General features: G+C 34.5%; 1 protein-coding gene across 1 annotated transcript; it reads left to right on the plus strand.

Annotated features, from left to right (window-relative positions):
• The first annotated feature begins 6,067 nt into the window (after window positions 1-6,067).
• On the plus strand, window positions 6,068-25,290 carry LOC149085648 (putative oligoribonuclease). The gene is made up of 6 exons (XM_089232453.1): window positions 6,068-6,239; window positions 11,315-11,398; window positions 15,379-15,456; window positions 18,813-19,033; window positions 22,669-22,722; window positions 24,944-25,290. Exons 1-6 carry the CDS (start codon window positions 6,138-6,140, stop codon window positions 25,041-25,043), a joined length of 639 nt encoding a protein of 212 aa, XP_089088579.1. The 5' UTR covers window positions 6,068-6,137; the 3' UTR covers window positions 25,044-25,290.
• Window positions 25,291-27,687: the final 2,397 nt, after the last annotated feature.

Consider the following 27,687-nt stretch of genomic DNA (forward strand, 5'->3'; position numbering starts at 1 on the left):
TTGACTCTGGGGGGGGGGGGCACCCCCCCGTATCCTCGCCCATGGTTCTTAAGTAGTTTTAGGGGATTTGAAATGGAAAAAAATTATGATACAGTAAAACTATGATTAACCGTAAGTTTTTGTTATCCGTCATTGTCTAAAAAAATGCATGGGTACCAACAAACAAGAACCTTTTAAATTGTCCACAGATTACTTTTACACCCATCTGTGAAAAGCTGGAAGTGATCAATTGTTGGTGGCGGAGAAGTTCAGCTTTATCTGGCGTGCCACAAACCCATCACTAACCAGCAGGAGCGGCTCATGAAGGAGGTGTAATTCAAACAAACGATACGTGTTATTGAAAAAGCTATTGTTTTCAGAATTAGACAATCGATCAGAAGAGAATTTGTAGATTTATTCATTGGTAATTATATAATGATCCTAACTTAATTGTATGTCATAGATTTATTACATATGGTTAAATTTCATATGTTAAATTCTCAGTGTTGATTGGTTTCTTTACCAGCAGATAATAAAGGTGAAAGAACTCAGTTATAAGCTGGTGAATAAACGTTTATCTTAATGAACTTTTGGATTGAACATGTTTTTAGAAATAAATTATCGGATTCACACAGGGATACCAGTAGATGGGGGAGACCCAGTTACATTCAAAAAATATCCAGATTTTGACAATAACCTAGAGACCTGGGTAAATCGGAGTAGTGTGGCATCTGTGTCTTTAGTATGCCGATTTGTCTTTTATCCCAAGCTGTTGTCAAGCTATGCAGTCAAAGATCTAAAACTGTCTACTGAAGAGAGAGAGAGAGAGTTGTGTTATTTCTTAGTATATTTTCGTGTTTTCTCATTTTACACAGGGGGTAATGCACATATTTTGAAGCATGACTGGTGATATTTCTCAACAATCTACGGATGACATTTCAAAGAGGATAGTATGGATGGATTCGGAAGCATGAGTGTTATGTTGTCGTTTTTACATCATACATATATATAAGTATGTATGATGTAAACGTATATATATGTATGTATGATGTAAACGTATATATATGTATGATGTAAACGTATATATATGTATGATGTAAACGTATATATATGTATGATGTAAACGTATATATATGTATGATGTAAACGTATATATATGTATGATGTAAACGTATATATATGTATGATGTAAACGTATATATATGTATGATGTAAACGTATATATATGTATGATGTAAACGTATATATATGTATGATGTAAACGTATATATATGTATGATGTAAACGTATATATATGTATGATGTAAACGTATATATATGTATGATATATATAGCTTGGAGACTCAGAAGAAACGGATTAAAAAGTTTGAATCATTTTCTATTGTAAATTTCCGTAAGCTATTCATTTTGCATGAAAGTATAAGAATTTTTTTTCTCTAAAATGCACGGATTTTTGGGGGTCGGCTTATGCACGGGTTTTCAATTTATTACTGTTTTGATGGTCCTGAAGTGGGGGGGGGGGGGTTGTCGGCGTATATACGGTATATATATACCATTTATAGTGTATTTTCTAAAGCCAGGGGAGCCCCCTCCCCTCTCAAATGACGGGCCTGGCTAAGAAGTTTTTAAGAAATTCATTGTGACCCAATATGCTTTAAGCCATATATGCTCAACCCATGGCTATCTGGGTTATCTGATGTGGCCAGCCACTTCAAATCTAATTTTGTAAAAATTAACCAAGTGGCACATTTATAGATTACTTCAGTGACGTACAGCACATTTACATATCATTTAAATGACCTATGGCACATTTACATATCATTTAAATGACCTATGGCACATTTACATATCACTTGAGTGACCCACTGCACAGTTCCAGAACACTTAAGCAGTGTGCGGCACATTTATAGATCCCTTAAGTGACGGACACAGTTTTAGAGCACTTGAGCAGCCTGAAGTATAGTTCTACATCACTTAAGTTACCCGCGGCTTATTCCCAGATTAATTAGCTGATCCGCAGCATATTTACGCGAATCATTTGATTGATGCTCTGCATAGTTCTAGAGCACTAAGTGGCCGAACGCATTTCCAGATCGCTAAAAAGATTTGTGAAACATTTAGAGATCACTAATGTGACTCTATAGAGGACTCTTTAATAGGTTGAATATTAGTTCAGGTGCCCATATAGAAATGTTTTTCTTGTTTTTGGAACTCTGTAAAGATACCATTAAGAATTTTGTATTTTTAAAAAAGGTAGTTGACGGGGTAAGCATCTTCAACCCCCCCCCCCCCCCCGCTTGTCATCAAAAGTCAGCAAATCAGATCCCCTTCCCTATCGATGCTCATGCAATACTTGAATGACCCATAGATGGACATTTACAGACAAGACAGAACACCTAACACAGGGATGGCCAACCTGTGACATGCCATGATATCAGGAGTGGCACATGAATGGTTTTCAATATCAAGGAATGTCTATTTCATTTTTCAAAGAAATTATCTCCAACTTTTAAACAATCTTTTTCTTATGAATGATGGTCTTGTAGGCTGCCAAACTTGTACTTAAACATAAGCCTATGGTCGACGCTCTAATAATAACCTACTAAATAGCTGATGACTTTCTATTAAATGTGTTTCCGTTCAGTTTTTCATCATCAGGTATTTTTGCTGGACGTCCAGTGTGTATGATATTTGGGATCGGCCACATGCATTGTATAATACATTAAAATTGTAAATCCATAAATTTCTTGGGGGCATAAGCCCTCTTACAAAGTAGGGATGGGACAAAGTGATTTGACCCAATGTTCTGCAGCCAAATATCAATTTTCTTAAAATTTCCACAGTTATAAATAAAATTGGCATTTTTAAAAATAAAAAATTATAAAAAATTTTCAAATAAAATTATTGGTTATTTCAAATGATTGATATTTAATTTTAATTATTCAATTTATTATTGAAATAAATATTTAAAAAACTGGTAACTGAAAAATTTTAATTGCCATGATACTGACAATCAAATTCAATGATATATTGTATTTTAATAGTAGTGATATCTTGGCTAATTGAGGTGATCATTCCAGAATCATGTCTGTTAGAAAAAATGTGATTTCCCTTAGTGTTCTATGGAAAATTATTTGACTCATTCCCGCTTCTACCTAAAATTTAAAAATAAGTGTTTTTAAAACAAGGAATGCTATAAAAAAGATGAAAACTGATTGAAGGCTAAAATGAACATCTTGAAAATTGGATAAATGAGAATATTCAGGAAGATGAGAGACACCGCAGACTTTTTAATTCACGTTATGTACACAACCAACACCAGTTATATTCTATTAAAGCTCGTTTGACACAACCCAATCAAGTTCATAAGTGCCTCCATCTATTTGTGATTTGGTCAGCTCATTTCTGTCTGACACTTGCAGATGGAAAAGAAAATCTTTCAAAATTTCCAGATTGTTCAGCATAAGAATGAATTCTCTGGAAACATAGGCTACCTTTTTTTTCAATACATTTTATATTTTGGCTGAATCTTTCATTTTATATGAAATGGTTAGAAGAATTTCAGAAAGAAATGTAGGTACATCTGAGAAGAGCTTCAAAGGTGGATATGAGTTAATTGGGCTCTAGTTACAGTAATTCTGACGATGATTGGTGCGAAAATTCAGCTCATGACATGGCCATGTTATGTTAGTGCAAGGGCGTAGCCGGGGGGGGGGGACTTGGGGGTCTGGTCCCCCCCCCCCCCGAAATGTGAGAAAATGACCGAAAAAAGGGAAAAAGATGGCCAAATCTATTGTTCTGTCACTTTGGTTCCCCCCCCCCCGAAGTGAAAGTGGTCCCCCCCCCCCCCCCGAACGAAATTTCTGGTTACGCCCCTGTGTTAGTGTGTGCATTCATATCATTGAAAATGTTCGTAAGCTGAATCCGTAAATAATGGTTAATAAGTCGTAAAATTTACAACTTATTTTTTTCTACTGCAGATGTTCTTTGCCCCTTTCAGTAGCTCGATACATATTTCTTGTCTAGGTACATCCTTCAGTTTGTGAACTTATGTAATTCATGTTCAATTCCACATTATTGCAGTAGGGTTCTATTTTCAGTTCCATGTTTTACTTAGAAATTCACCTTGACCTAACCTCTTTCACAGAAAGGTATTTACATCCCACAATAAAATATTAATTATAAAAGTAATAATATAAGTGATTTAATGATTTACAAAAGGCATTTCTTTATCACTGCCATCTACTAGGTGATCAAAAAAGCAAAAATTGAATAATTGGAGAAGCATAGATAATGCAGTTCACACGGAGAAAAGATTTTATTTAGTTACAAAAATCTTCATTGTTTACTTGTTACATTTATTGCAAGCAGGTGACAATGACGTCAAATGAATGTTTAATGTTTATAGCTTCATGTGTTAGTAACAAATGTAACTATTTTGGCAATATAATTTCTCATCATTAAAGAAATTCCCTTCCTTTAGTGAGGAAACATCAAGTTCTCACCTGCATACAATTCATGTTGCACAAATGATTGTTTTTTACTTCATTTTTTTTTATCAGGTTTTTGTTTGTAGTATCCAAATTGTTTTCTAGGTTAAGAGTGTTTTTGTATGTTATATCCACTGTGCATGCTTTAAGCGGGTATGTAATTAGAGTTAAAAATACATTGAAGTGAATGGCTGATTACAAATTAGTTTGTTATATACATTGTGTATGTTATATTTAGAGCTCGGATTTTTATGCCCTGAAGATGAAACATCATTGCTGATAGGTTAAAAAAAAACCTGAATTTACCGATCAGCAACGATGTTTCATCTTTAGGGGCAATGAATGAATGAATCATCCATCTTAACTGAACCCCAAAACTTTACTCCAACTCCCAATCCCATCTCGTCTGTAATCACCACAAAATTTGTTAATTGCGACAGTACCCAATTGTCCGGAGAAAATACGTTGCAAAAATTTTGTGTGTTTTTTTTTTTACACAAAATAAAGTGTTCCAGACTGCCATGAAGCTGGGCTGGAAGAGATCTCTTCAACGGGATAAGTCCAGTGACAAAGTTCTGGAGTTCATTCTCATTCATCTTTAAGGACATAAACATCTGAGCCCTAGTTACATCACTTGACTGTATGTAGGCTACATGCAGAACCTGAATTGTTTCTATCAAATTTATTACTCGGAAATAAAAACAATTGAGGAGTGCTGTCACCTGTCTTGAGTAAAGAGTGGATCTAAGCAGTGATGGTAACCTCGTCAAGCAAAATTTCCCGTTTGACTAAATTTTTCCCACACATTCCGAAAATTGTGCTGCCATCTATTGGTGGAAGTATGTAATCAAGTATTTTACACTAGAAAAGCATTGTTTTGCATTTACTTATTTTTTTTCAAAAAAAATTCTTTTGTTTGCTGAACATTCAAAATTTCCCACAAACGCCAAGAAATTTCCCAAGTTGACCAATTTTGGCCAATTTTTCCCACGAATATGGGAAATTTCCCAGGAGTTACCATCACTGGCTCTAAGCATAGGACCAATGGGGGAAAGATCGCCCCTCCCAAGAGCCAGAAAAAAGTTGTCCGCAAATCCGGGCTTTGAAATGCACACTTTTATCATTCAGGGGGAAATTTTTTGGCCGCGTAAAAGGGGGTCCATTAGCTGGGGTTCTACTGGATAAGCTGACCATATTCGCGCGAGGAAAATGCGGGGACTGCCATTTATCGGTAAAATGATGCCAAAAGTAAGAAAAGTTGTCAACTCGTGCTAAAACCATATAAAAGTCGCCAATCGGGGAAAATGAAGGGTTTCTGCAAATTACAATGAATTGAAAAAAAAGACAAATGTGTGTGACGAATTTCCTTATTTTTGTAATCATGATTATCATAACATAAATTCTAAGTTAGGGAGATAATTTTTTTTATCGTTGATTTGAAGAAAAAGGCCAAGTTGAAAATATGTGGAAGACGGAATTTTTTTTTTTTGAGGAAGTTGAAACATCCCAAAAACGCGGGACGTATGGTCATCGCAAACTATTTTCTTATTTACGATGAAATTTTGAGATAGGTCTGATTGTCGGAAAAACCTGTCGAGGTCAAAGTCGTCTCATCCAAGCTTTAATAGGTCGACGCAACTTTGGCGGCCAAAATTAAGTAATCGCTGAATGTTACGAAATCACATGCGGTTGTTGACACTGCCGTTAATCAATATATTTCGAAGCATGGCTAGTGACATTTCAAAGAGGATAGTGTGGATGGATTTAGAAGTATGAATGTTATTCTGTATATATTTTTTTTACATTTTACGTTGTACTTCTAATGAATTCCAACTTCATTTTATTTCATGGCTATTCATTATAGCATTTTGAGCGACAATTCCGGAACTTGTTTATAACACTAGTGGTCATACCCATGGAGGAAAGAATAACAGGTGGTGACACGACCAGCGCGTCCGTTTAGAAAGCATGGAGAATCAGGGTTGCCAGATGAAGCCAGTGATCGTGCTATTGAATGCGGTATTCACCGACATGGTTTAAACCTGTAGTTACAATTTTTGGATAAGAGATCAATATAGATTGGTTAGAAACCTCAATTTAACCAATCCGTGTCGATCTCTCATCAAAAAATTGTGACTATAGCTTAAACCATGTCGGTGAATACCGCCCTAAAGGGACCAAGTAAGCCCAAACAAACCGTGGCTTCCCATGCTTTCCTATGAGAAACATCCCCGTTTTTAAAAATCATTTAAAAATTTACTATTCACTTTAGGAACTCTATTTTTTTCCCCTCAAATTATATGGATATCATTTATACAACTGAACGAGAGCTTTTACAATTTTAGTTATTTATTTCCGAATATTAACTCCAACAACATGGAACCTTTTGCAAAAGTAACCAAAATTTACCCATATCTTGTGCCAAAAAATTTCTTCTCGGCATTTTAATTTAAAAAAAAATTATGCCAAAGCATGTAACACCTCAGTGCTGAGAGAAAGACAATGTTTAAAGACACTTCAACAAGCGGTGTTTGAAAAAATCTATTTTTTTTTTGCGAAAAATGTTATATATAGTCAAACCTCGTTAGTGCGTCACCCAGTTAACACGTCACTCTGCTTATCAGGTCACTTTTTGGAACTCCATCGGCACAGCTATGGCTTACTCCATTTAACGAGTCACTCCAATTAATAAGTCATATTTTTGCTCTCCGAAGAGTGACTCATTAACGAGGTTTGACGTTATATACAAAACCAGGGTTGGCAGGTTTTTGACACATGGCAATTTTTGACGGTTTAAACTGTCACGTCAAACCCCCCCCCCCCCCCCTTCGTCAGAAACCTTTGTCAAAAACAGTCGAAAACCTCAAATATTGCTTTTCGATATAAAAATTCCCATTGGAAATGCACATTGTTGCATGTAATGTTTAAAGTGACTATGTTATACAAAGAATAAATATTTAATATGATTCTAAAATAATTGCCTACTCTCTACAAAATTATTTTGCACAATATATATATATATATATTTTCTTATAAAATATGCAATTTGAATAAAGCATAGCATAAACACGAAAGGGAAAACTATGAAATGATTTGACATTCTCTAATTCACAATGATTCTTGACCTTCCAAAATTTCTTCAACTGCTTATATATGTGTGCATTGATATAAACCATCTGCTGTACTCGTTTTACAGCAGATAAGAGTTTAAAAAAAGGTTTATCACATCATATATGTATGGTGATTTCTGTTATTAAATTATCTAGATAACCACTGATACTTAAAACAATACTCTTGTTGGCATAACATTGAAATATATCTAGCGATCAACATACTAAATTGTAGGATTAAAATGTCATTTAATTTGGCAATGCTAGCTTGTCAAACTTAGTTTATTCTTTCTTTTGCACTGTGATATGGTACATTTACTAGTATTTATAATGCATTAGTTTTCCAATTGAAGCTGTATTCAAACATGCAAAACAAATGCTTTGGGTATCAAGTCTTGTCAGCTCTGCTTTGGTTGAAAATACTCTTTAAAGCTCTGTGAATTTATACACCCTGATCTAAGAAATTTTTAGGTGAAAATAAATTAGTTTAATTAGTGCATTAACAGATGCTGCATGAGAATTTTTATGTGGAATAAAATTTTGGGCAGATCATAAAATTTAAAATATCAAAATTGGTATTTTTCCTCAGTAATTATAATTCTGAATATAAAATCCTTTAATCTAAATAAAAGTAAGTGTTTTGTTATTTAATATATCTATCAAGTTAACAAAAACTATTTGACATCATTGACAGTAAGATTTTGATAGTTTTAATACAGAGTTAGTTTCTGGGGTCCAAAAACATAATCCTGATGCTCTATTATACATATTTTGAATAAGCAGTTCTATTCCACTTAGCAAATTGAACACAGGTAATGAGTACCTTAGATAAATAAACCATAAAATTATATTTTATATGTTCTAGACTCATGTTGAAATATTCAAAATTGCAAATTATAATTAATATTTTGTTTTAATTATTGTAATAAATTAATGTTTAAAAATGAAACATTGTAATATGCCAAAAAGTAGGTTTTTCATCATGTTGTACACCTATTGTGTTCAAAACATTATCAAAAGGCATTCATTTAGGTTTTTGACAGTTTAAACCAGTTTTTGACGTCGAAAACCCAACCCTGTGCAAAACATTAGCATATATAATGCCTTTCAGCTGATTATATTAAAATATTGTAGAAATATTTCCATTCCAGGCAAAAACTTGAACACAGACAATTTTAGATTTAAAATTCAATTCAAAACTGTTTTTTGTCAAATTTTCGTACACATACCACTTCAAAAGCAAAGTAATTGGTACAAAATGAAGAGGAAAAAAAAACAGTCCAAGTGATTTTCCTAAATTCTATAGGCCAGAGAGATGACTTATCACGGCTCGTAAAAAAAGTTTTTTATTTTTTAATATTTTTTTTCTCAATACCACATCTGCATAGTGGTATATTCGGATGGACGACATATATTACCAGTAATATGTATTCAAGAATATGAGAGTGGAACAGAAGAAGGGTGGCAAAATTTGTACAGCCTATAGGCAGCAAAACCATAAATACACGGGTGGACGGCGCTCGAGCGCTTCCAGTACTTTGAGGCACAGGGGTGGCAAAATGCTGTTTGTCCCAGACGGCTGAATCATGCAGTCCCGAGTTGCAAAAATCCTAGCTATGAAGGTGCTCGAGCACCTCAGAATTGACTCAGAAATCAAAATTCCTGATGTAAAGCTTAAGACGAGCGCCCCCCATATGAAGCTCCATTTTATTGGAGCTTCATATTATTTTAATTAATCATATTCCCATAGACATTAATGTGATGCATCAAATTTTTAAAATAAATTGAAGCACTGAACTAAAAACTTATGACGAGTCGAGAGTGAAAAGTGATCTTCCTTTTTTCCAAAAATAAATTGAAAATATATCAACCCCTATATATAAGGATAAGATTTTATTTTTCCCTATAATCAGATCGTGTAGCCTGATCATTACCTGAAGACGCATTAAACAGTCAGGGTGCTTAAATTTATTTAGTTATTAATATTTTAAAAGAATTCAATCCGGCAAAACACATGTTAAGTATAGGAAAAAGAGCTGTTTGCTTGGGCTTACTTGTCAGCCCATAGGGTTGCCGCAACTGCTTCAGTTTTCGTGCCTGATATCACCTTGTATTCTTTCCTCCATGGGTCATGCCCCCCACCTCCACAAGGGTGGGACCTGTTAAATTTCCAATATATACTATACCACTAATTGACAACTTTTTTTTTATCGCCAGATCTGATTTGGCGTTATTCACTACAGAGTTCAGGCAAGACAAAACACCTAAAACAGGGGTGGCCAATCCACAGCAGGCCATTAATTATATCAGGAGTGGTATATGCTTTTCAAAAATTGAAGAAATTCTATTCCATTTTTCAATCAAAAATTCTCCCCAACTTTTAAACAATCTTTTTCTTATGAATGATGGTCTTGTTGACTGAAAAACTGAGTTTTATTTTGTGATGGCAATCATACTCAGATGTAAATTCTATACAATTGAAAAAAAGGAGGTGATGCAAGTGCAAAATATATATATATGTGTATATATATATATATATATACAGGGTCGAACCCAAAATCACTTACACAGCAGCAGGGTATGCCTATTTAAATCATGAAATTTAAATTTCATTTTTTCATCACATAAATTCAATGATATTGAAATAAAAATAACCTGGTATGGTATGCATGTTACTGATATGTGATAAAGTTTGTAATTAAAAGAAGTGTAGAAGATCTTTTTGTGGGGGGTAAATATACACTTGAACTTACTTCCTAGATACAATGCAGAAAGAAAGCTGCTCTATTTCCAGATTTTGTGCATGGAAAACATTACAGAAAAATATAGGGAGCTAAATAAAGTTAAACTGCACTATATTCAGTGCAGTGCATTGCAATGTGGCACTAGAGTTCCAATGATTTAAAAAACAGGAATAACTTTCTGTATAAAGCCTTGCCCTAATTGCTGATTCAAAATAATAATAGATGTTGTACGAACATAGATATCATTGGGCTTTCGACTTTCAAATTTTCGACTTCAAAATTTTCGTATCAAAATTTTGAGTTTTCTTTAATTTTTTTTCTAAAATTTTTGAGTTTTTTACCAAAACTCATTAAATCTGTGAAAGAATAAAAATGTGTAAAATATTAAGCTACATCATGCAAGTCGGAAACACATTCATTGTTTGTGCACGAGACAATCTTGCCAATAGAATTTGTTTTATTTAGTTGATGCTGGGTGGCCCTTTGGTTGTACATTGAGTGAATTGACCTGTCTGCACCAGATGTGTGATACTGAGTTGCCACCACTCATTCACTTTAATTGGGGGGGGGTGGACTCTGGAATAAAAGTACTTTTGTCTACAAAGAAAAATTTCGATCCGTAAAATTAATTTGGGTTCAATGATTTTTCATGTTATATAAACAGATATTTTGGTGTTCGATTGTTTGTAGTTTATTTATTAGTGATTAGTTAAATTTGAATGATTAGGAGAAAAAAGCATTTATGTGATATGAAAATATGCATTCTTAATGATTAACAATATTTGTCTTAATAAGCAGTGAGTTAATTTCAATGAAAAAAATCTGATTTAAATAAAAATGTGATTTTTTTTTAAAACATGATTTTTCATACCCTGCACGCCAGTGTGTGAGCCAGACCCACTGTAGCATTATTTGATCCCCCAGCGCAAAGGTCTGTTTTTACTTCATTTGAAAGTGTGATTTTTTTTATATATTTGTTTTATTTCAATAGATGACTGGATTAGATCCAAGGGTTGATCAAATTCTTGAAGCTGCTTGTTTAATAACTGATGAGCATCTGAATATCATAGCAGAGGTGATTGATAGTTACAATTCATTATTTTTCCATTTCTTATGCATGAATCTTTGAAAGGTTTGCAACTGGGGAGAAAACAAAATAATATGTATAATGTAGACACTTTTTGAGAAAAATTTTGTGATAGACCATGACTTAAAATAATAATTGCATTTTCCTCTCTTCATAAAATTGACTTCTCAATACTAGAACAATAATTCTGTAGTGAAGCTATTTGTTTTTGGTTATTCCTTATGTTAATTTTTTTTTCTTAAAAACTTCAATGAGTTCTTTTCCCACTAGAAAGACACATTCGATCTTGAAGGGCATATAGCAGTCAAAATGACTATAGTCCGTTTCAGGTTAACTTTGCAGTGAAGAGGAAGCTACGAGGGAACCGCATCACTCGTTGCTATGACAATGAAAGCCTCTTAACCTATGTATCGATGCGCGGCCTCGGTAAGGTATGGCTGATTCTCGCCAATCTCCCAGAAAAAAATATTTTTTACGTGTAACGTAATGCTTGTAGAAAAAATTGCAGTCAGATGGTAACAAAAAATTAGCTAATGAAGAAAAAAAAATCATTGTCGATACTTTCAGAAATCAAAGTTGCGGTTTTTTAAATCATTTTTTTTTATTGAAAAGTATCTTAGTAACTCCTATTAACCCGGTTTTCACGTTTGAATTTGGGAATAGCCCCTAATAATAATAATAAAAATGATAAGGCGAAATTTAGAATTCTTTTACTCACTTTTCTTGCCGAAATTTCCGTCGCTCATCCACCCGAACGCACGGTATACGTCGATGCCACTTATTATCACTACAGTTTTAGTCATTTTTCACGGATTCCCATTCTATGGAATCCTCACTTGACGTTGTAGAACTATCTGATTCTCTATTACTTATTAATTGTTGTTGCTCCAACATGTGTTCCATCAGGCCACCTGCAATCCAAAATTCTTCTTCTTTTTCAATAACGTGCTTTATGCATTATTGCCAAAAAGAATGGAGAACGTTTTAGCATGTCTATCTCTGGTGAAAAGAAAGATACAACTGTCACAGAAGAAAAAAATACACTGCAAGCCTAAACCATTGTGGGTCTCTCTCTTGCTTATTTATATTTATCTGGAGAGACACTGAAGGGTCATCTGGAGGAACAGTCTCTGCTGTGGGGGAGGATGTTGGTGTGGGTGAAAAAGAGACATTACTTATGTCAACACCCTCCGCTATCGGCTATTGGAATTCAGAAACCACCCCTATCCTACGAACACGGCAAGAAATAGATATAAAAAAAAGGGAGGGGAGGTCTGGAACCGTAACCTACCCCCATAAAGAGAGCCTCTCACAACGGTATCGGCGCTGTCGTGAAAGAGGGACACTTGCTGTAATCTATGAGTGAATATCTGAATTCGTTGGGGGTTATTTTCGCGAGAAAAAAAAACCTGATTGAATATTTGTCTGGGTGTGTAGGCCTATAACTACATGCAAAACTGAATGAAAAATTGTATCGGAAAAAACTCAACTATATATAACTCTCTCTCTCTCTCTCTCTCTCTCTCTCTCTCTCTCTCTCTCTCTCTCGGAGCAATCAAAAAAAAAAAAGCACGATAGTAATATTGGCGGGGAAAATTTCTTGGAAATCGCGCCAAAATGTTCTTGAGCTCGCCATGGATTTTTGATAATGGTAACCAATATTTTTCTAATTTAAAAATTTTAAACGAATATACATTGGTTCAAAACGGTATTTTTTCAGTATCTTTTTCAAAATCATAAAAAAATTTGAAATATTCTATATAAATGATCATCATAAACCTCCGATGTATGGGAACTATATTTTGCGGCGAAGGAATACACTCTCTACCTTTCTCTCCACTGCAAAGTTAACCTGAAACAAACTATAGAGGTTGCCTTTAATTATAAACTTTTGATTTTGTTAAGTTTTATTTTGTCTGAAATTATTAGAGCCCTGAAGTTTAGGCACTAAAAAAAGGCATTTATAATTTATGGGGGAAAGAAAAAAAAATGACTAAAACTAAGGTATCATGGGGGGGGGGGGCTCTCCAAAAACTAGCTAAAAAGCTGGTTGCATTTAATCCCTCTACTGCTTTAATTACAGTTCATAATAACTGCATTAATGTCCAAGTTAAATGGATTTAAAGCCCAAAATAATATTAGTGGACTCAGAATTAATTACAGGGCCACCATTACCAGATGTGGATCCAGTAGAGAAAATGATCTGTGGCGCTCCTTCGAGTTGCGAATAACTATCATTTATTTGGAATAATCATTGTCATTTCTATAGTTAAAACATATTGGATTCAATAGATACCTTGTTCTATTGTAGTAAAAAAATTCAAGCCCTTTCTGCTCCTACCCTGCTTGTGTGAGCCATGACGTCAACTGATTATCTCTTGGGGCAGTCATTGGTCAGCTATATATATACAATGCAATCCAATACCTGAGTGAAACATGTTATGTAAAGCCAAAATTTCTAATTTTCCTTTTCTTTTATGTATTCATCTGAAACAAAATCATTACGTCTAACACCATCTGGTCAAAGCAGAGTTGATGCATCACAACACCATTTTCTCAGATCATTTATTCGCGTTTAAATGAGGCTCAGGGGCGGTTTTGATGATAATTAGTACAGAGAGATTTTAAAAAGGGCAATCCTTTTGTTCTCAATGCTCAAAATATCCAAGTTTTACATATTATGACCTCTGAAATTCACTAATAAACTTAAAAATATGTTGAAATAGACATTTATGGCAGGAAAATTTCAAAAGAAAAACATTCATACCAAAAATTTGAAAATAGGCAAAAAAAGGCATTTTGCCTGAACTTTGGGGCCTTACTAATTATACTATGGGTGAGTAAGCAATAAAATATGAATTATAAGATGAATGCAATTGCATGATTCAATTTTATTTTTGTTTCAAAACGTCCTTTACTTTAAAAAAAATATTTATATTCATGAACATCGTAACTGTAGTTTCATTCACACATAACACTTTCTGTATTTTTCAATACCTTTGTTACATTAGCAATAAATTATCCACTCTCAGTGGTGTTTGTTGTTATTAGCAGCAAAATTCTGATTTCTGAGCTAATAAGGTTCTCTAGCTTCTTTTTCAGCAAGAAGGAAATCACCTTTACAATTTTTATTCCCCCACCTTACAAATCGATCACTCATTTATTGAGACAAAGTGAAATGTTGTGGAAAATGTTCACACTTGCAATCGGCTTAATACATGAAGTACCTTCGAGTCATCTGATTGACATTATCAACACCATTTCGTGTTTCGTTGTAAAACTCAACAGTTACAGAAAGTTTTTTCCTCTCTATCATTTTAATGCAAGAACTTGGTATAAGAATATTTTCCTTTTCCTGGAAAACACTCAAGGTGGCATGTTTATATGGTATCAAACATGTTTCATATGAAATAGGGGTCCTTGTTCGATAATTTCTTCTGAAATTTCTTTTTGATATTTTGTCATATGTACCATGGTAGTATTATCTAGCTTCAGTTCTTCAGCAAGTATTGGTGAAGTGATCAGTCATCAAGTTCTAACATTTCTACTAGCTTTCAGATAAGATTTAGTGATTCCTACATTTTTGGTGAAACTAAAACTTTTATTTCATCATTAGTTTGACAGTAAGGATGCTTTCAATTAGCCGAAGTGAGAACATCTGCATTATAGGAAATATGTCACAATTTGACAAAATATTTTCTGTGCATGCAATGAATGTGCGTATAATGTTACTGGTCAAACTGGATAAAATATCTAGATAACCAATTTTTTTAAACTGGTGGCAATAACAACAATGTTTCAGTATTTTTAAGAAAAGTAATGAAAGTGTATGTCTGGTTTTTTTTTTCAATGTGAAAAGGGGAGTGAGTATACTAATTTACCGGTGCAGTCCTTCTAGTGTTACAATAAATATAATCCTTCAAAAATTCTTGCAAGTTACATTGTCATCTGAATTTTTTTTCTTGCAGGCTCCCACCGTGATTATTCATCAATCGGATGATGTACTAAATAACATGAATGAATGGTGTATCACACAACATGGGAAGGTATTAGTTGATTTTTATTTTACACACCGGCAAACTGTGTCCTATAATCTTAGCATCTTCTTGCACAAAGGCAAGATTTTTCCAAAGGCAAGATAAAAGTACATTTAAGCTTCTCTCAGTGAGACACTTTAATGGTAATCCTAGGAATGGGAATTGCCTCCCCCCCCCCCCCCACCAGCATTGTTTTTTTTTCTTTTCTTTGATAAGGTTTGTCAAGTAAGAAAAGATTATAGTATCACGGGGGGGGGGGGGGTTGGCAAAGAAAGCCTGCTCTGCTCATCTTTTTCTTGAATCTTAAACAAAGATAATATTCTCAGTGATTTATGAGTGGTACTTCAGCTATGTATTGTTCAAATTTGTTGCTAGATGCCTGTACATAAAAGGGTTGATTTTACGCATTGGGGACATTTATTATACAATCTCCAACAAAAAAATCCAAATTAGTAATCCATGATTCTCTCTCTACATGTTTGGAAAACTATACATGAACATGAATGAAGCACTGAAAAAAAACCTTTTTCTTTATTTTTCAACGTACAAGGTGTACATTATTGAAGTTTCCCCTATTCTGAGCTAGTCTAACTATTCGTAATTATTCATCAGAGAGCTGCAAAATATTGAGAATGTCTTGATGAAAGGATAGGAAACAAATTAAGCTCAAAATAATTAAGTTTCTATATCCACAATTAGAGGCTTTTTTCTCTTCAAATTAGCAGTGCACATGTGAATTTTTTTGCCAACATATGACCAAGCATTTCAAGTTTCATAGCAGGGTATTTAGATGTCTCTTCAACAAAATCATTTCCATTATCATTTGTTGAATTTACCCTTTAAGTAGTTTTTTTTTTAATTTTGCTTATCCATATTAAAACTCCCCCATGATGGAAATGAGTAAATCCTCTGCAAAATACTACCTGTCTTCAAGAAGAATATTTTTCCCCGATCTTGGCAGCCCTCTAAGTGCTTTCCCAGAGAATAATAATAAGCAAGGAAGAGAAATACTCCATCTTTTCATATTCATACTGTATGCACATTCTTATACTCAAAGAGAAAGGAAAAAGTTTCTCTCGCTTTGAGTCAAACTGTGAACAACAGTTGATGCAGCTCACTGGCAGTTGACCTGACAAGTTGAGGGGGGATGGAAAGTGTGCGCGTGTGTGTGCCAAAACAAAAAGCATCAAGTTGGTGAGATATTACCGCTGTAAGGGTTTAATAGTATGATGTTGACTGTACAAGAACATGCTTTACTAACCAAAATCTTTTGCAAACACTGATTCTGTACTGAATGCAAAGGTTTTCGAGCCTTTTGAAAAATCTTTTCAATGATACTACAAATACGTAATTTATTACAAATACAACGCCACAACAGGCAAATTGCCCAACGAGGTGGCTGACTTAAGAACATCATGGATCCCCAAGTCATTTTTTGGAGGCCCTACCTACTACTGCTACACCACACATGCACCCCGCCCACACCCCCGTGGAACCCCCAACGAATCGGTACATGCGGGAATGTGTGTTTGTACGTGTAGTGAAACCTGACGTGAAGTTTTTTTGTGTTTTTCTGTAATGCTTGTTATGTGTAGTGCTGCCATCTGCCACCAGTTTTTCAAACTATGAGTGAAGTGTTATGATTGAATGATTTATCGTTGTAGGACTGTTGCTCTCTGTGGCGAGACTTTTTAACGGTTTAACGGGGAGATCGGATCGCATTTGTGCCTTGAAGTTGGGAACCACAAAAAACCAACTTCAGCCGACCACCACTGTGGGGTTCGAACCTGGATCCTCGCATCGCGAGTCCGTCACTATAACCACTCGACCACCACAGCGGATATGTTCCTAAAGTTCCGTAAACTTTGTGACGAGTACACAAATTTGTAGACAGCTCAGAACCATGAAATTGGACTAACTTGTGTCCTTCAGCAGTTTACATTAAATATATTTGACACAACTTTTTTGCACTTTCTATTAATATTTCGATTTCTGAGAAGTGACCACTCTATTTTTGTTTTAGTCTATGGATTTTTGAAATTTGATTTGGTAAAGAAATGTCCCTCTGCCCCCAGCCCATTTTTCAAATTTTAATATAACTTTCTATCCTAAAACAAAAACATATTCTGTTTTTCAGTAACATATTTTTTATATCTGTATGTTTCCATCTTTCATCTTTTTCATAATTTTAAATCTTTATCAATAGTTTATAGCCAAATGAAAATTTTCCTCAGCTTTTTTTTTTCCATTTGAAATATTTGGAAAGCATTGTTTCAAATCGTACAACATGGTTGCCACCTATCAAATTTTATATTGAGAAGGTTAAGAAGAATGTAGCCATCACTAAAAAACCTATTTAAATCAATTCGATTTGTAAATTAATTCACAAACTGGGTTTATTCAGAAAAAAAGGGGTGAATTTTTTTTATTAAATATCCTTCTCCTATTAATTTTTTTTTCTGAGAAAAATATACTTGAAAATATTATTTTCATTTTACCACGTTTGAGTTCAGAGACATCAATTATTTCTGAAAAGTAGGTGTTTTCAACATGCTTAGTTTTTGATCAGTGTTGCAAAAAACATGTAAAAATGTCTTTCTCCTCGCATTAGACTAGGTAACCAGAAAAAAGTTTTATCATAAGTTAAGGGGGGGGGGGGGGGTAAAAATCCAAACTTTTTTGCAACATCAAGCTGCAATAATGTTTTGTCTAAAGACTTTGTTTTGAAAATGCAACTCATGCTCTAGCAAAACAGAGACAAATTAGAAATTGGTTGTCCCTATAAAATTGACAAAAGGAGGAGCCGGAAACACAATTAAAAAAAGAAATAAAAATTATATTGGCAACAAAATTGTTCAGTGCTTGTGCAAGTTGAAAATAAAATACCAAAGTGTATGGAACATGTTGCAATTGTCAAGCATAGATATAAAATAAAGTTCTGAAGCAGGCAAAATGCCTTGTCTGACCTCTCAACATGGTTGAAAGTTGAATTTAAATTAATTTTTTTCACCTTGAATTTTCAACAAACTTCTTTGCTGACTATATTTTATTCATCAGCAGGTAAAGAATTATCTCTAAGAATTTTCTTGGGTTTTTTTTTCATATTTTTGTCCAATTTCATGAAAGCGACCCATATACCTTGTCAGGTATGTTATAGGGTGTACACATCTGTACATTGTCTGATATATATTTATGTATGTATAACATGAATAAATACAGTCTTTAATACCTCACACACTTTATGACCCCAAGTCTAATGACCCTTCCTCCTAACAAATGTTTAATGAATTTGCCTGTTAATCTGTTTTGCAGGAGTGGTTATAATTTGATAAGAAGTTTTTGAAATTTTTTTTTTAAATTGTTAGACTGGATTGACAAAGCAAAGCAGAGAAAGTAATCTCTCCATCACAGATGCTGAAGCAAGACTCCTTTCATTCATGAAGCAATACACCCAACCAAATTCAAGTCCTTTAGCAGGAAATTCAATTGGAATGGATCTTCAGTTCATCAGATTCCAGATGCCGAAAATCGCTGAACATTTGCATTACAGGGTGATTGATGTGTCTACCATAAAGGAATTATGCAGGTGAGGTGCTGCTCATTTTCAAAAATTATTTGGTTTTTTCTTCAACTTGAAATTATCTCGGATGCAAGTGTACATTGGTAAGATGCCACCCAACTCCTGAAAAAAAAAATTGATTGGCTTGTGTTTTTACTCAGTTCATTCAGTTTCCTCTGTGGTAGTAACAAGAGATTACAATATCAAATGAGGGAAAGGATTTTAAGGCCAGTTTAGCAAAATAATCTAGTAAAGGAGGGTCCAGAGAAGAAAGGCTCAATCACAGCTCTGGGCGCCAAAAACACTTTTATCAGAAAAAAAGTCCAAAATAATGCTTCTTTTAACTTCTCAAGGGCGTAGTGAATGACTCTCTTCCATGTTAGCAGATATGCTGCTATAATTTCCAAGCATTTTGTGCTGCTCTCAGCTTGAAATTACACGAAGTAACTACACAAAGAAAATTTCAGGTGCCAATACCAATTAGTCGCCATGGTAACCTGGCAGCGTAATTACAATCCCTACTCTTTTAGTAACACAGGAAGCATTGGCACGCCTGTGATTGGTTACTGCTAGTAAGAAAGATAGCAACATCACGAGAGGCATAGTTTTGGGTGAAAATGAATTTCAAAGTTCATTAACAAAAAATGAAAGCATTTTTTATTGAATCAGTAAACGATAGCTGGGCACGCGCTTCTCAAGCCATTATTATTGTCTTCTCGATACAAGTGAACCGCATTTGATTAAATCGGAAACAAAAGTAGAAACATTTTTTAGTAAAGCAATAAATGACAGCAAAGATGGAAGAATGGGAAAAAAATTTGGTTGGGTTTCAGACCGAATCAAATGCACAACCTTCATTACATGAATCTCGTACTATAACCATTACTCCAACAGTGGATGTTGGATTCCTACATAATTAAATGTACCTATTGTTAAACGTCGCCAGTAAAAATTTTACCAGGAGTGATATAATAGTTTATCACTCATTTTGGCCAATCTCTGTTTTAAATTTCTACAATGTAGCTAGAAATGTAGGGGATTGTTTATAAGCAACCTGTCATCTGGGATTTGTCCAATTTTGCTCTATCATATTGACAATATTTGGATTAAAATTGAATCGTGCTGCAATTCTTATGTAATTTTAGTTAGAATAATGGATGTCTTTGTCAGGTCTTGTGCAGCTAAAGGTTTTGCTGCACATGTAAGTTTGTATTGTTTATTATCTTGATTAGAAATAATAAAATTTAATTGTTATGTTTACTAAGATTAAATAATTTCATTATCTTATGAAAAATTAAATATAAATATCAAATCAAAATCATTGGCTTAAATTAGTGATGGACAAACTATGGCCCACTTAGAGGTTTTATACGACCTACCACAGATTTCATAATAGTATAGACAGTTTCAAGTTCAGTGTTTTAAAAAAATTCATTTAATGGGGATGTTTTTTTTTATATGGAAAGTATTTAAAATAAATAGACATTGATTTAAAAACTTTTGCATATGCAAAATGTTAGAAATGTAATCGCACTGATTTATGTTATATGTATAGATGACGCTGCATGTCCATGAACCAGTCTTTTTGTTTGGTCCGCTAATAAAAATGTTTGCCCATCTCTGGCTCAATATTATATTTGCTAATTTGGAACATCTATATTGAAAACAAGTGATGTTAGCATATTTTGAATGAATAACTCATTAGCTTATTTTAATTCAGGCAAACTTTGAAGGTTAATTTGAATTTCTTAAATTTATTGCCTAATTTTAAAATGAAATGCTTAATTTGATTTTTCCCTAATATTTTGGATAATTTGAAGTTTCATGTCATTTGCAAAAATGTCTTTCTCCAAATTCCTGGCTAATTTTCCGTCATCTTTTTCTTTTTTTCCTGAAATAACTGATCTGTTCTAAAATATACCATGAAACCATTTAAAAAGATTAAAATCTATAAAATCTGATTTTTTTTTTTTTTTTGTGGCTGTAAGAAAAAATCAATGCTTTTCGTTATTGGTCCCATAAAACTTAATGGCTTTTGTTTTTGGGCTGATATTTTATCAGATCTGGATGACTTCATTAGCACCTGCAGATGGCATATGAAACTATTCAGGAAGTATGGAAGTTCATATATATGTGAGGTGATCAACTCATCTGCCCACAGACTGATCATTCAAAAGCTAGATTGCTGAACCCAGTTGCTTAATTTTTTTAATATTTTTAAAAATTCATGTCTCTCTAGCATTATTGTTCATGTACAGTGGAATCTCAGTAAGTCGAATGTAGCAGAAAAGAACAAATTATCTTTAGTTTGACTTATCAGGAATTCCAATTTCAGAGGGGTAAAGGGAAAGATTTATTAAAATAAAACAGCGCCATAGCAAATATTGTATTAGTGAAACATGAAAAACTACTGGAGAGAGATCAAGAAGTTTGAAAAAATAAGGATTTAATTATACAGCAAAACCTGTTTAAGACTGAATCAATATATAGTCTGTTCTCTCTCTCTCTCTCAATGATTAGTGCTTTGATTTGCACCATTATAAAAATTGAAATCTGTATAAGGCCGAATATTATTTCAGCCTTTTGACATTCCATTTTGGACAGGTTTCTCTGCATTTAATTATTGAATGAGAATATTTAAAAATAAACTAGATGTACATACATACTGTATTATGGAAATGGGCACATGCATGATACTCTTATAAATGAAAAGAATTATAAATAAAGTGTACACAAGATTATTTTCTTTCAAAAAAAAATGCAGTGAATTTTTACTCTGAGAAAGTAATTCACTTTTTGCAAGTAGACAAATGAATGTTAAATTCTGTTTGCTAAATGCTGAATTCTGTTAAATTTTATTGCTAAATGCTTTTTTTTTTTCATTCCCAAAACTTTGACTTAAAGGAAGAAAACCTTGAGTTAAGGAATAATTTTAACACTAAAATACAAAAAGTTCTGAGCCTGGGTGAAAACTTTGACTTATACAGATATTTGAGTTATCAGAGTTCAAGTTATGAATTGACTGTATTTTGGAATGTCAATGGAGCTAAGCAACATTTTTCACCATTCAAAAACATGAATCATACCTATAGTTTAACTCTAGAAAAATCTGTGGTAGGACTTATGGATGCAGCAATTGGTAAAGTATAGAATATAGTCACACTGGATATTCTCATGATGAGGACAAAAACACATCTAAGATAGCAACAGGGTTCGCTTATTCTAACACTTGCAGAAGCTATGTACATGTTAGAAAAAATAAGGCTCGAAAATCACATTTTTCATTTTCTAAATCAGATGATTTTTTTATAATGTTTAAGAGCATCCAAATGAAAATTCACAAATGAAATAGTTTTCATGATCTTTTACATTTTATACAAACAGTAGTTGCAGCAGTGAAAAACAGGAAAAAAAGTAATAGCATTCAATGTTTTTAAAAGTTTTTTGTTTTGTTTTTAAAGAGTTTGTTGGTCCTGTATTGATGAGTTGGATTGTTCAAATTTTGGATATCTCAAATTAACCAAGTTCGACTGTGTGTATGAGAACATTACTCTGAATTCTAGTATTGTTTATAATTGTGTGTGAATAAAACATATTTCCCCCCTAAATGTATTTGTTATTTGTATGTTTAATGAGTTTTCTTGAATCTGGTCGTTTTCAAGGCGGTGGTATCCCAAGGAATTTGAGCAGGTGGTCAAAAAGAAATGCAATCATAGGTAGGTTTTTTTTCCCAAAATACATTTCTTATTGCCTAGAACAGGGTGGCCAGCATGCATACTCTGAAAGGCATGTGATTGTTCATTATAAGAATCTTCTAAATGGCAAAAATATTTTAAAACAAAATTTTGTGCATTGTGTTGCATTACAGATATCTATTATGTAAGAAGGAATTTTCGGTTGCCTGTGAATACTTTTTTTCTTATGTCAATCTATTATACATGGTGTCCTGGGAGTGCTACTTCCCCCTAGCACTGCCTATATCTCATCAACCATACATCTTAGAGGTATGATTCAAATCTAAAAACTGCTCAACAGACATTCAAAAATTATCCTACACCAGTTGAGTGTGAAAATAAAACTGTGTAACAAAATAAATTTTAAGTTTTATATGGTCCCTTATGCTTTAAATTTCATCTTTTTCTAAGTGCAATATTCAAATATTCAAATTTGATAAATGGGGAAATTTTGGGAAAATCATCATTAAATGTGGGCACTGTCATCATGCCAAGATTATAGTGTTATTTTACAGGAAAAAATTTAAACCCCCCCCCCCCCAGAAAATTCTTCGTACGCCTATGAATGTGGGTAAAAACTGTTTTTCTGAATTTAGCGCTGTTCTTTCCTAAATATTTCCTCCATTTCTGGAATTTGAATGTCTGGGAATATTGCTCTTTAAAAAACATAGAATTTTTTAATACAAGATCCATCGAAAGACTGGTTATTTGTAGAGATGAAGATTACAAGGAAGAAAATTCATCACTGCCCCCACGGGGACTCGAACCCTGGTCTCTCGCTTGCCGGACGAGTGCTCTACCATCTAAGCTATGGAAGCAGATAGAATATTTCAACCTTGGAGCGTATATATATGTTGAAAGGCACCGTACATGGACGGCATCAACAATCAACTAATAGCTCGTGAATGACAAAGGCCAACCAGATGGCCATATGCATATAGAAACGTCCTCTCCACTTGTCAATACAAGATTCATCGAAAGACTGGTTATTTTTTATTGTCATCAGGAGAGACAGGGCAACAACTCTAACGAAGTTAGAGCACAGGGGGACTGTATAAAAATTTAGATTCTTTATTTTGTTACACATTGTATTTTCACTCTCAAAGCTGGTAGGGTAGTTTTCTCAGGATAGTTTTTGAATGCCTTTTGAGCATTTTTTAAATTTGAATCATACCTCTACGAGGATAGTTGAAGTGAAGGACACCCTGTATATTTAACTTACAGATCGTAGGTGGAAGTAAACATGAAAGAGTGTGGTGGTTTATTCTGTCCGGAATTTAGATCGAGATTTATTGATCACTTTCAATTTTGTGTTATGGAAAAATATTTTTTGAATCTATCCAGTGAAATAAGTTGTTTGTAATTCTGCTACAGGCTTGCATGATGCCTGGAAAGAAATATGAGATAAACACATACGTGTGCATCAGAAACTGGATGTATCACACCATTTGCGGATCTCAACATTCTTCCCCAGTGTTATTTCCAATTATATTTTTATGTGTCATTTCTACAACTCTGGAAGTCTCTGGTGGACATCTGTGGCAGCATTGTATCAATAAAAATTTCCTTTTTAAAGAAAATACTTTTTTACAATTCCTCTCATATTTTTATAAGTTGGGCACCAGTATTATCTTTACATCATGTTGAAGCTCTAGTAATTGAGAAATTTACCTCTATAAATATGTCTGCAGCAGGTGTTGTCAAACTATGAGACAATCTGTAAATTCACAGCTGTTTCTTCTGAAACTTCACTTTTCATCTAAACCAAAAATTTACTCTGTGATAAGCTATTCTTAAAAAAACACAGCTTTGATAAAAATAGGTCATAGAAAGGTGTTTTTCTTAAGTGCAGTGAAAGTGTGTACAGATTTTGAGAGGTCGAAGAGAGCTTCTTTCTGCAGAATTGTTAAAACTGCTGATCTTGAGATCATGGATATGTTATTATGGCATGTGTAAGCAAATGCTAAGAAATCTCGTTTTGATTTGAATTTTTTTTTCAATAATTATGCGGTGAAACAAAAAATTTTAATGATTATGGGAAAGATGTTATGGATGAATGATGCGATAGTTTCGCTATCCAACACATTTTTAAAATAAATTTTGATTGAATATATATTTTATGCTCAAGGATTTTTTTTTTCCTTATATTTTTCAAGCAATGGTTGTTAGAATATCATTTTTATTTTGGTAATTTTATTTTCAGAGCTCTTGATGATATTAAAGAAAGCATAGAAGAACTGAAAGCATACAGGGAATTGATTTTTAAAGCTCCCGATTGTGCACATACCAAGCAGCAGACATGATAGTCCTGAAGTCCCTAATTTGTTTTCTTTTTTTTCTGATGTGAATTATTTGTAATAAAGATTTATGTTTTGAATTGTTAAAGAAGAAAACAAGTTGCATGTAGGTAGCAGTACAATCGAATCACATTTTAATGAATACCGTTATGGCGAAAATCTCATTTTTAACGAACTTTTCTAATGCACCAGATTACATAGGAACAATGCAAAAATCTCGAAATCCTTTACAATAAAATTTTGCTATAATGTAGTAATTTCTCCAGTCTCTTGGAGTTTGTTATGATGGAATTGGACTGTAGTTTGAAATGGCCTTAAAAGGAAAACACGACAAAATGTTATCAAATTTGGTAATACACTGCTCAAAACAATTAGGGGAGCACATGGTTTTAACAAAATTACGCAAAGATGTATACCGATAAGTAACATAAAATGAATCATCCATAATTTAAAGCCTAGCAGGAAACGGAAGAAGAAAACTTCATATGCAAATCAAAGTTCATGACATCAAAAATCAGAAAAAGGAGATAAGGGCAGAAATCGGGATGTTGCAGAAACGTCTGTTTTACTGCCGTAACTGTGAAATTCGATTGCACAGTATTTTTTTTTTGAGACAAGGTGACTTGAGGACGTCTCAACAACGTGATTTACCGGAATCCATGGCATGGCGTGTTATAGGCAGACTGGAATCCGGGCAAACACAACGTAGTGTCGCGGACGCTGTTGGAGTCGCCAGAAGTGTTGTTGTTGCAAAGCTGTGGAATCTATTCCAAGAAACAGGAAATGTTAGACGTCGACCAGGGCAAGGTCGGCCACGCGCCACTACAGCAACTGATGACCGATATATACTCTTGGCAACAGGACGAAGGGTGTCCAGCCAAACAGTACGTAATCGGCTTCATGAGGGAGGGCTCTATGCACGTAAGCCAATGGTCTGCATTCCGTTGACCCCACGCCACCGTGCGGCCCGAAGAAGATGGGCTGCTGAACATCGAGATTGGGAGCAACATGATTGGAGCCAAGTGCTGTTTACAGACAAGTCCCGATTCAGTCTGGAGTGTGACACCCGAAGTGTTCTGGTATGGAGGGACAGGGACACTCGAAATAACCCCGCATTCGTTCGTGAAAGGTCACAATACAGACGAGCTGGTTGGATGGTATGGGGTGGAATCAGCATAGGCGGACGTACGGACCTGCATATCATTCGGAATGGCACTTTGACGGCCCGAAGGTATGCAGACGAGATACTGCGACCTCATGTCATCCCTTACGCTGGAGCCATTGGAGATTCCTTTGTTTTCCAGGATGATAATGCCCGACCGCATAGAGCTCGTCTGGTGGAGAACATGCTTGAAGCTGAAACAATACAGCGTATGGAATGGCCAGCGTGCTCTCCTGACCTGAATGGACGACGCATTGCTGCGCGACCAAGGCCACCTGTTACTGTCCGAGACTTGCAGATTGCACTTCTTGAGGAGTGGAACAGTATTCCCCAAAGTCTGATCGATAACCTCATCGCATCCATGGCAAACAAGTGTGCAGCAGTCTTAGCTGTTCGAGGAGACCACACGCCCTATTAAAACTCATGCATCGTGTCTAAACAGTACTTTTTTTTTATCGTTTACATGTAACCAAATTGTCATCATTGTAATCATCTTTTCATGTTTTTTCCATATTTTCAAAGAATTAAAGCTTAATTCCAAATTTTTTTTACGTCTTTTTTCTGTATTGCGCATTGATACGCGTGTATTATCCATTTTATGCCAATACGTGGCTGTCTCGCACTGTTTTCTTCAATTTTTTGCTTGCTCCCCTAATTGTTTTGAGCAGTGTAAGTGTGAAAAACATTAAAAACATACATAACATTATCAGTCTTATAATGTTACAAGGTATCAACAAACAAAATCAACATTACCATTGGAGTTTACCACCATCCTGGAGCACTCAATTAATGATGATTTATCATATTTACCTACACGAGCTTGGGACATAATCTTGTTGAATGTGATAAATTCACGATTTACGACCAAAAGTTAATAGTAAGGAGACAATATAATCGGGAGTTTTCCTGATTATACTGTCCGCTATCGAGAGTGTCCGCTAACGGGGGACCGAAATGCTTTAAAGTGATATTGTACGGAACGGGGAATCAGAAAAAGTGTCCGTTAATGGGGATTCCACTGTGTATCTTTCATTACATTTGAATTTTTATTTGTTTTAAAACAGCTTTCTTCAATTAATTTTTTTTGATCAATTAATTCTATTCGGAAAGCTTCATTACCTCCTAGAATCTCTAGGACAGGTATCTTGAACCCCTTGCTCGCGAGCACCATGGTGCTCCCTGAAGCCCTCAGAGTGCTTGATGTTCGTGCCCTATTCGGTGCTCGTGAGCACTTTCCAATTAAACACCTTGTACAAATTGCATTCAAGGATTGAAACCATCCTAATTTTATGCATTTGTATGCGACGCCGCTGTGGTGGTCGAGTGGTTATAGTGACGGACTCGCGATGCGAGGATCCGGGTTCGAACCCCACAGTGGTGGTCGGCTGAAGTTGGTTTTCTGTGGTTCCCAACTTCAAGGCGCAAATGCGAGCCGATCTCCCCGTTAAAAAGTCTCGCCACAGAGAGCAACAGTCCTACAACGATAAA

The sequence above is a fragment of the Pholcus phalangioides genome, unplaced genomic scaffold (genome assembly GCF_987345545.1).
Source record: "Pholcus phalangioides strain wild (caught in Gottingen) unplaced genomic scaffold, Ppha-v1.0 ptg000006l_1, whole genome shotgun sequence".
NCBI classification, from domain to species: Eukaryota; Metazoa; Arthropoda; class Arachnida; order Araneae; family Pholcidae; genus Pholcus; species Pholcus phalangioides.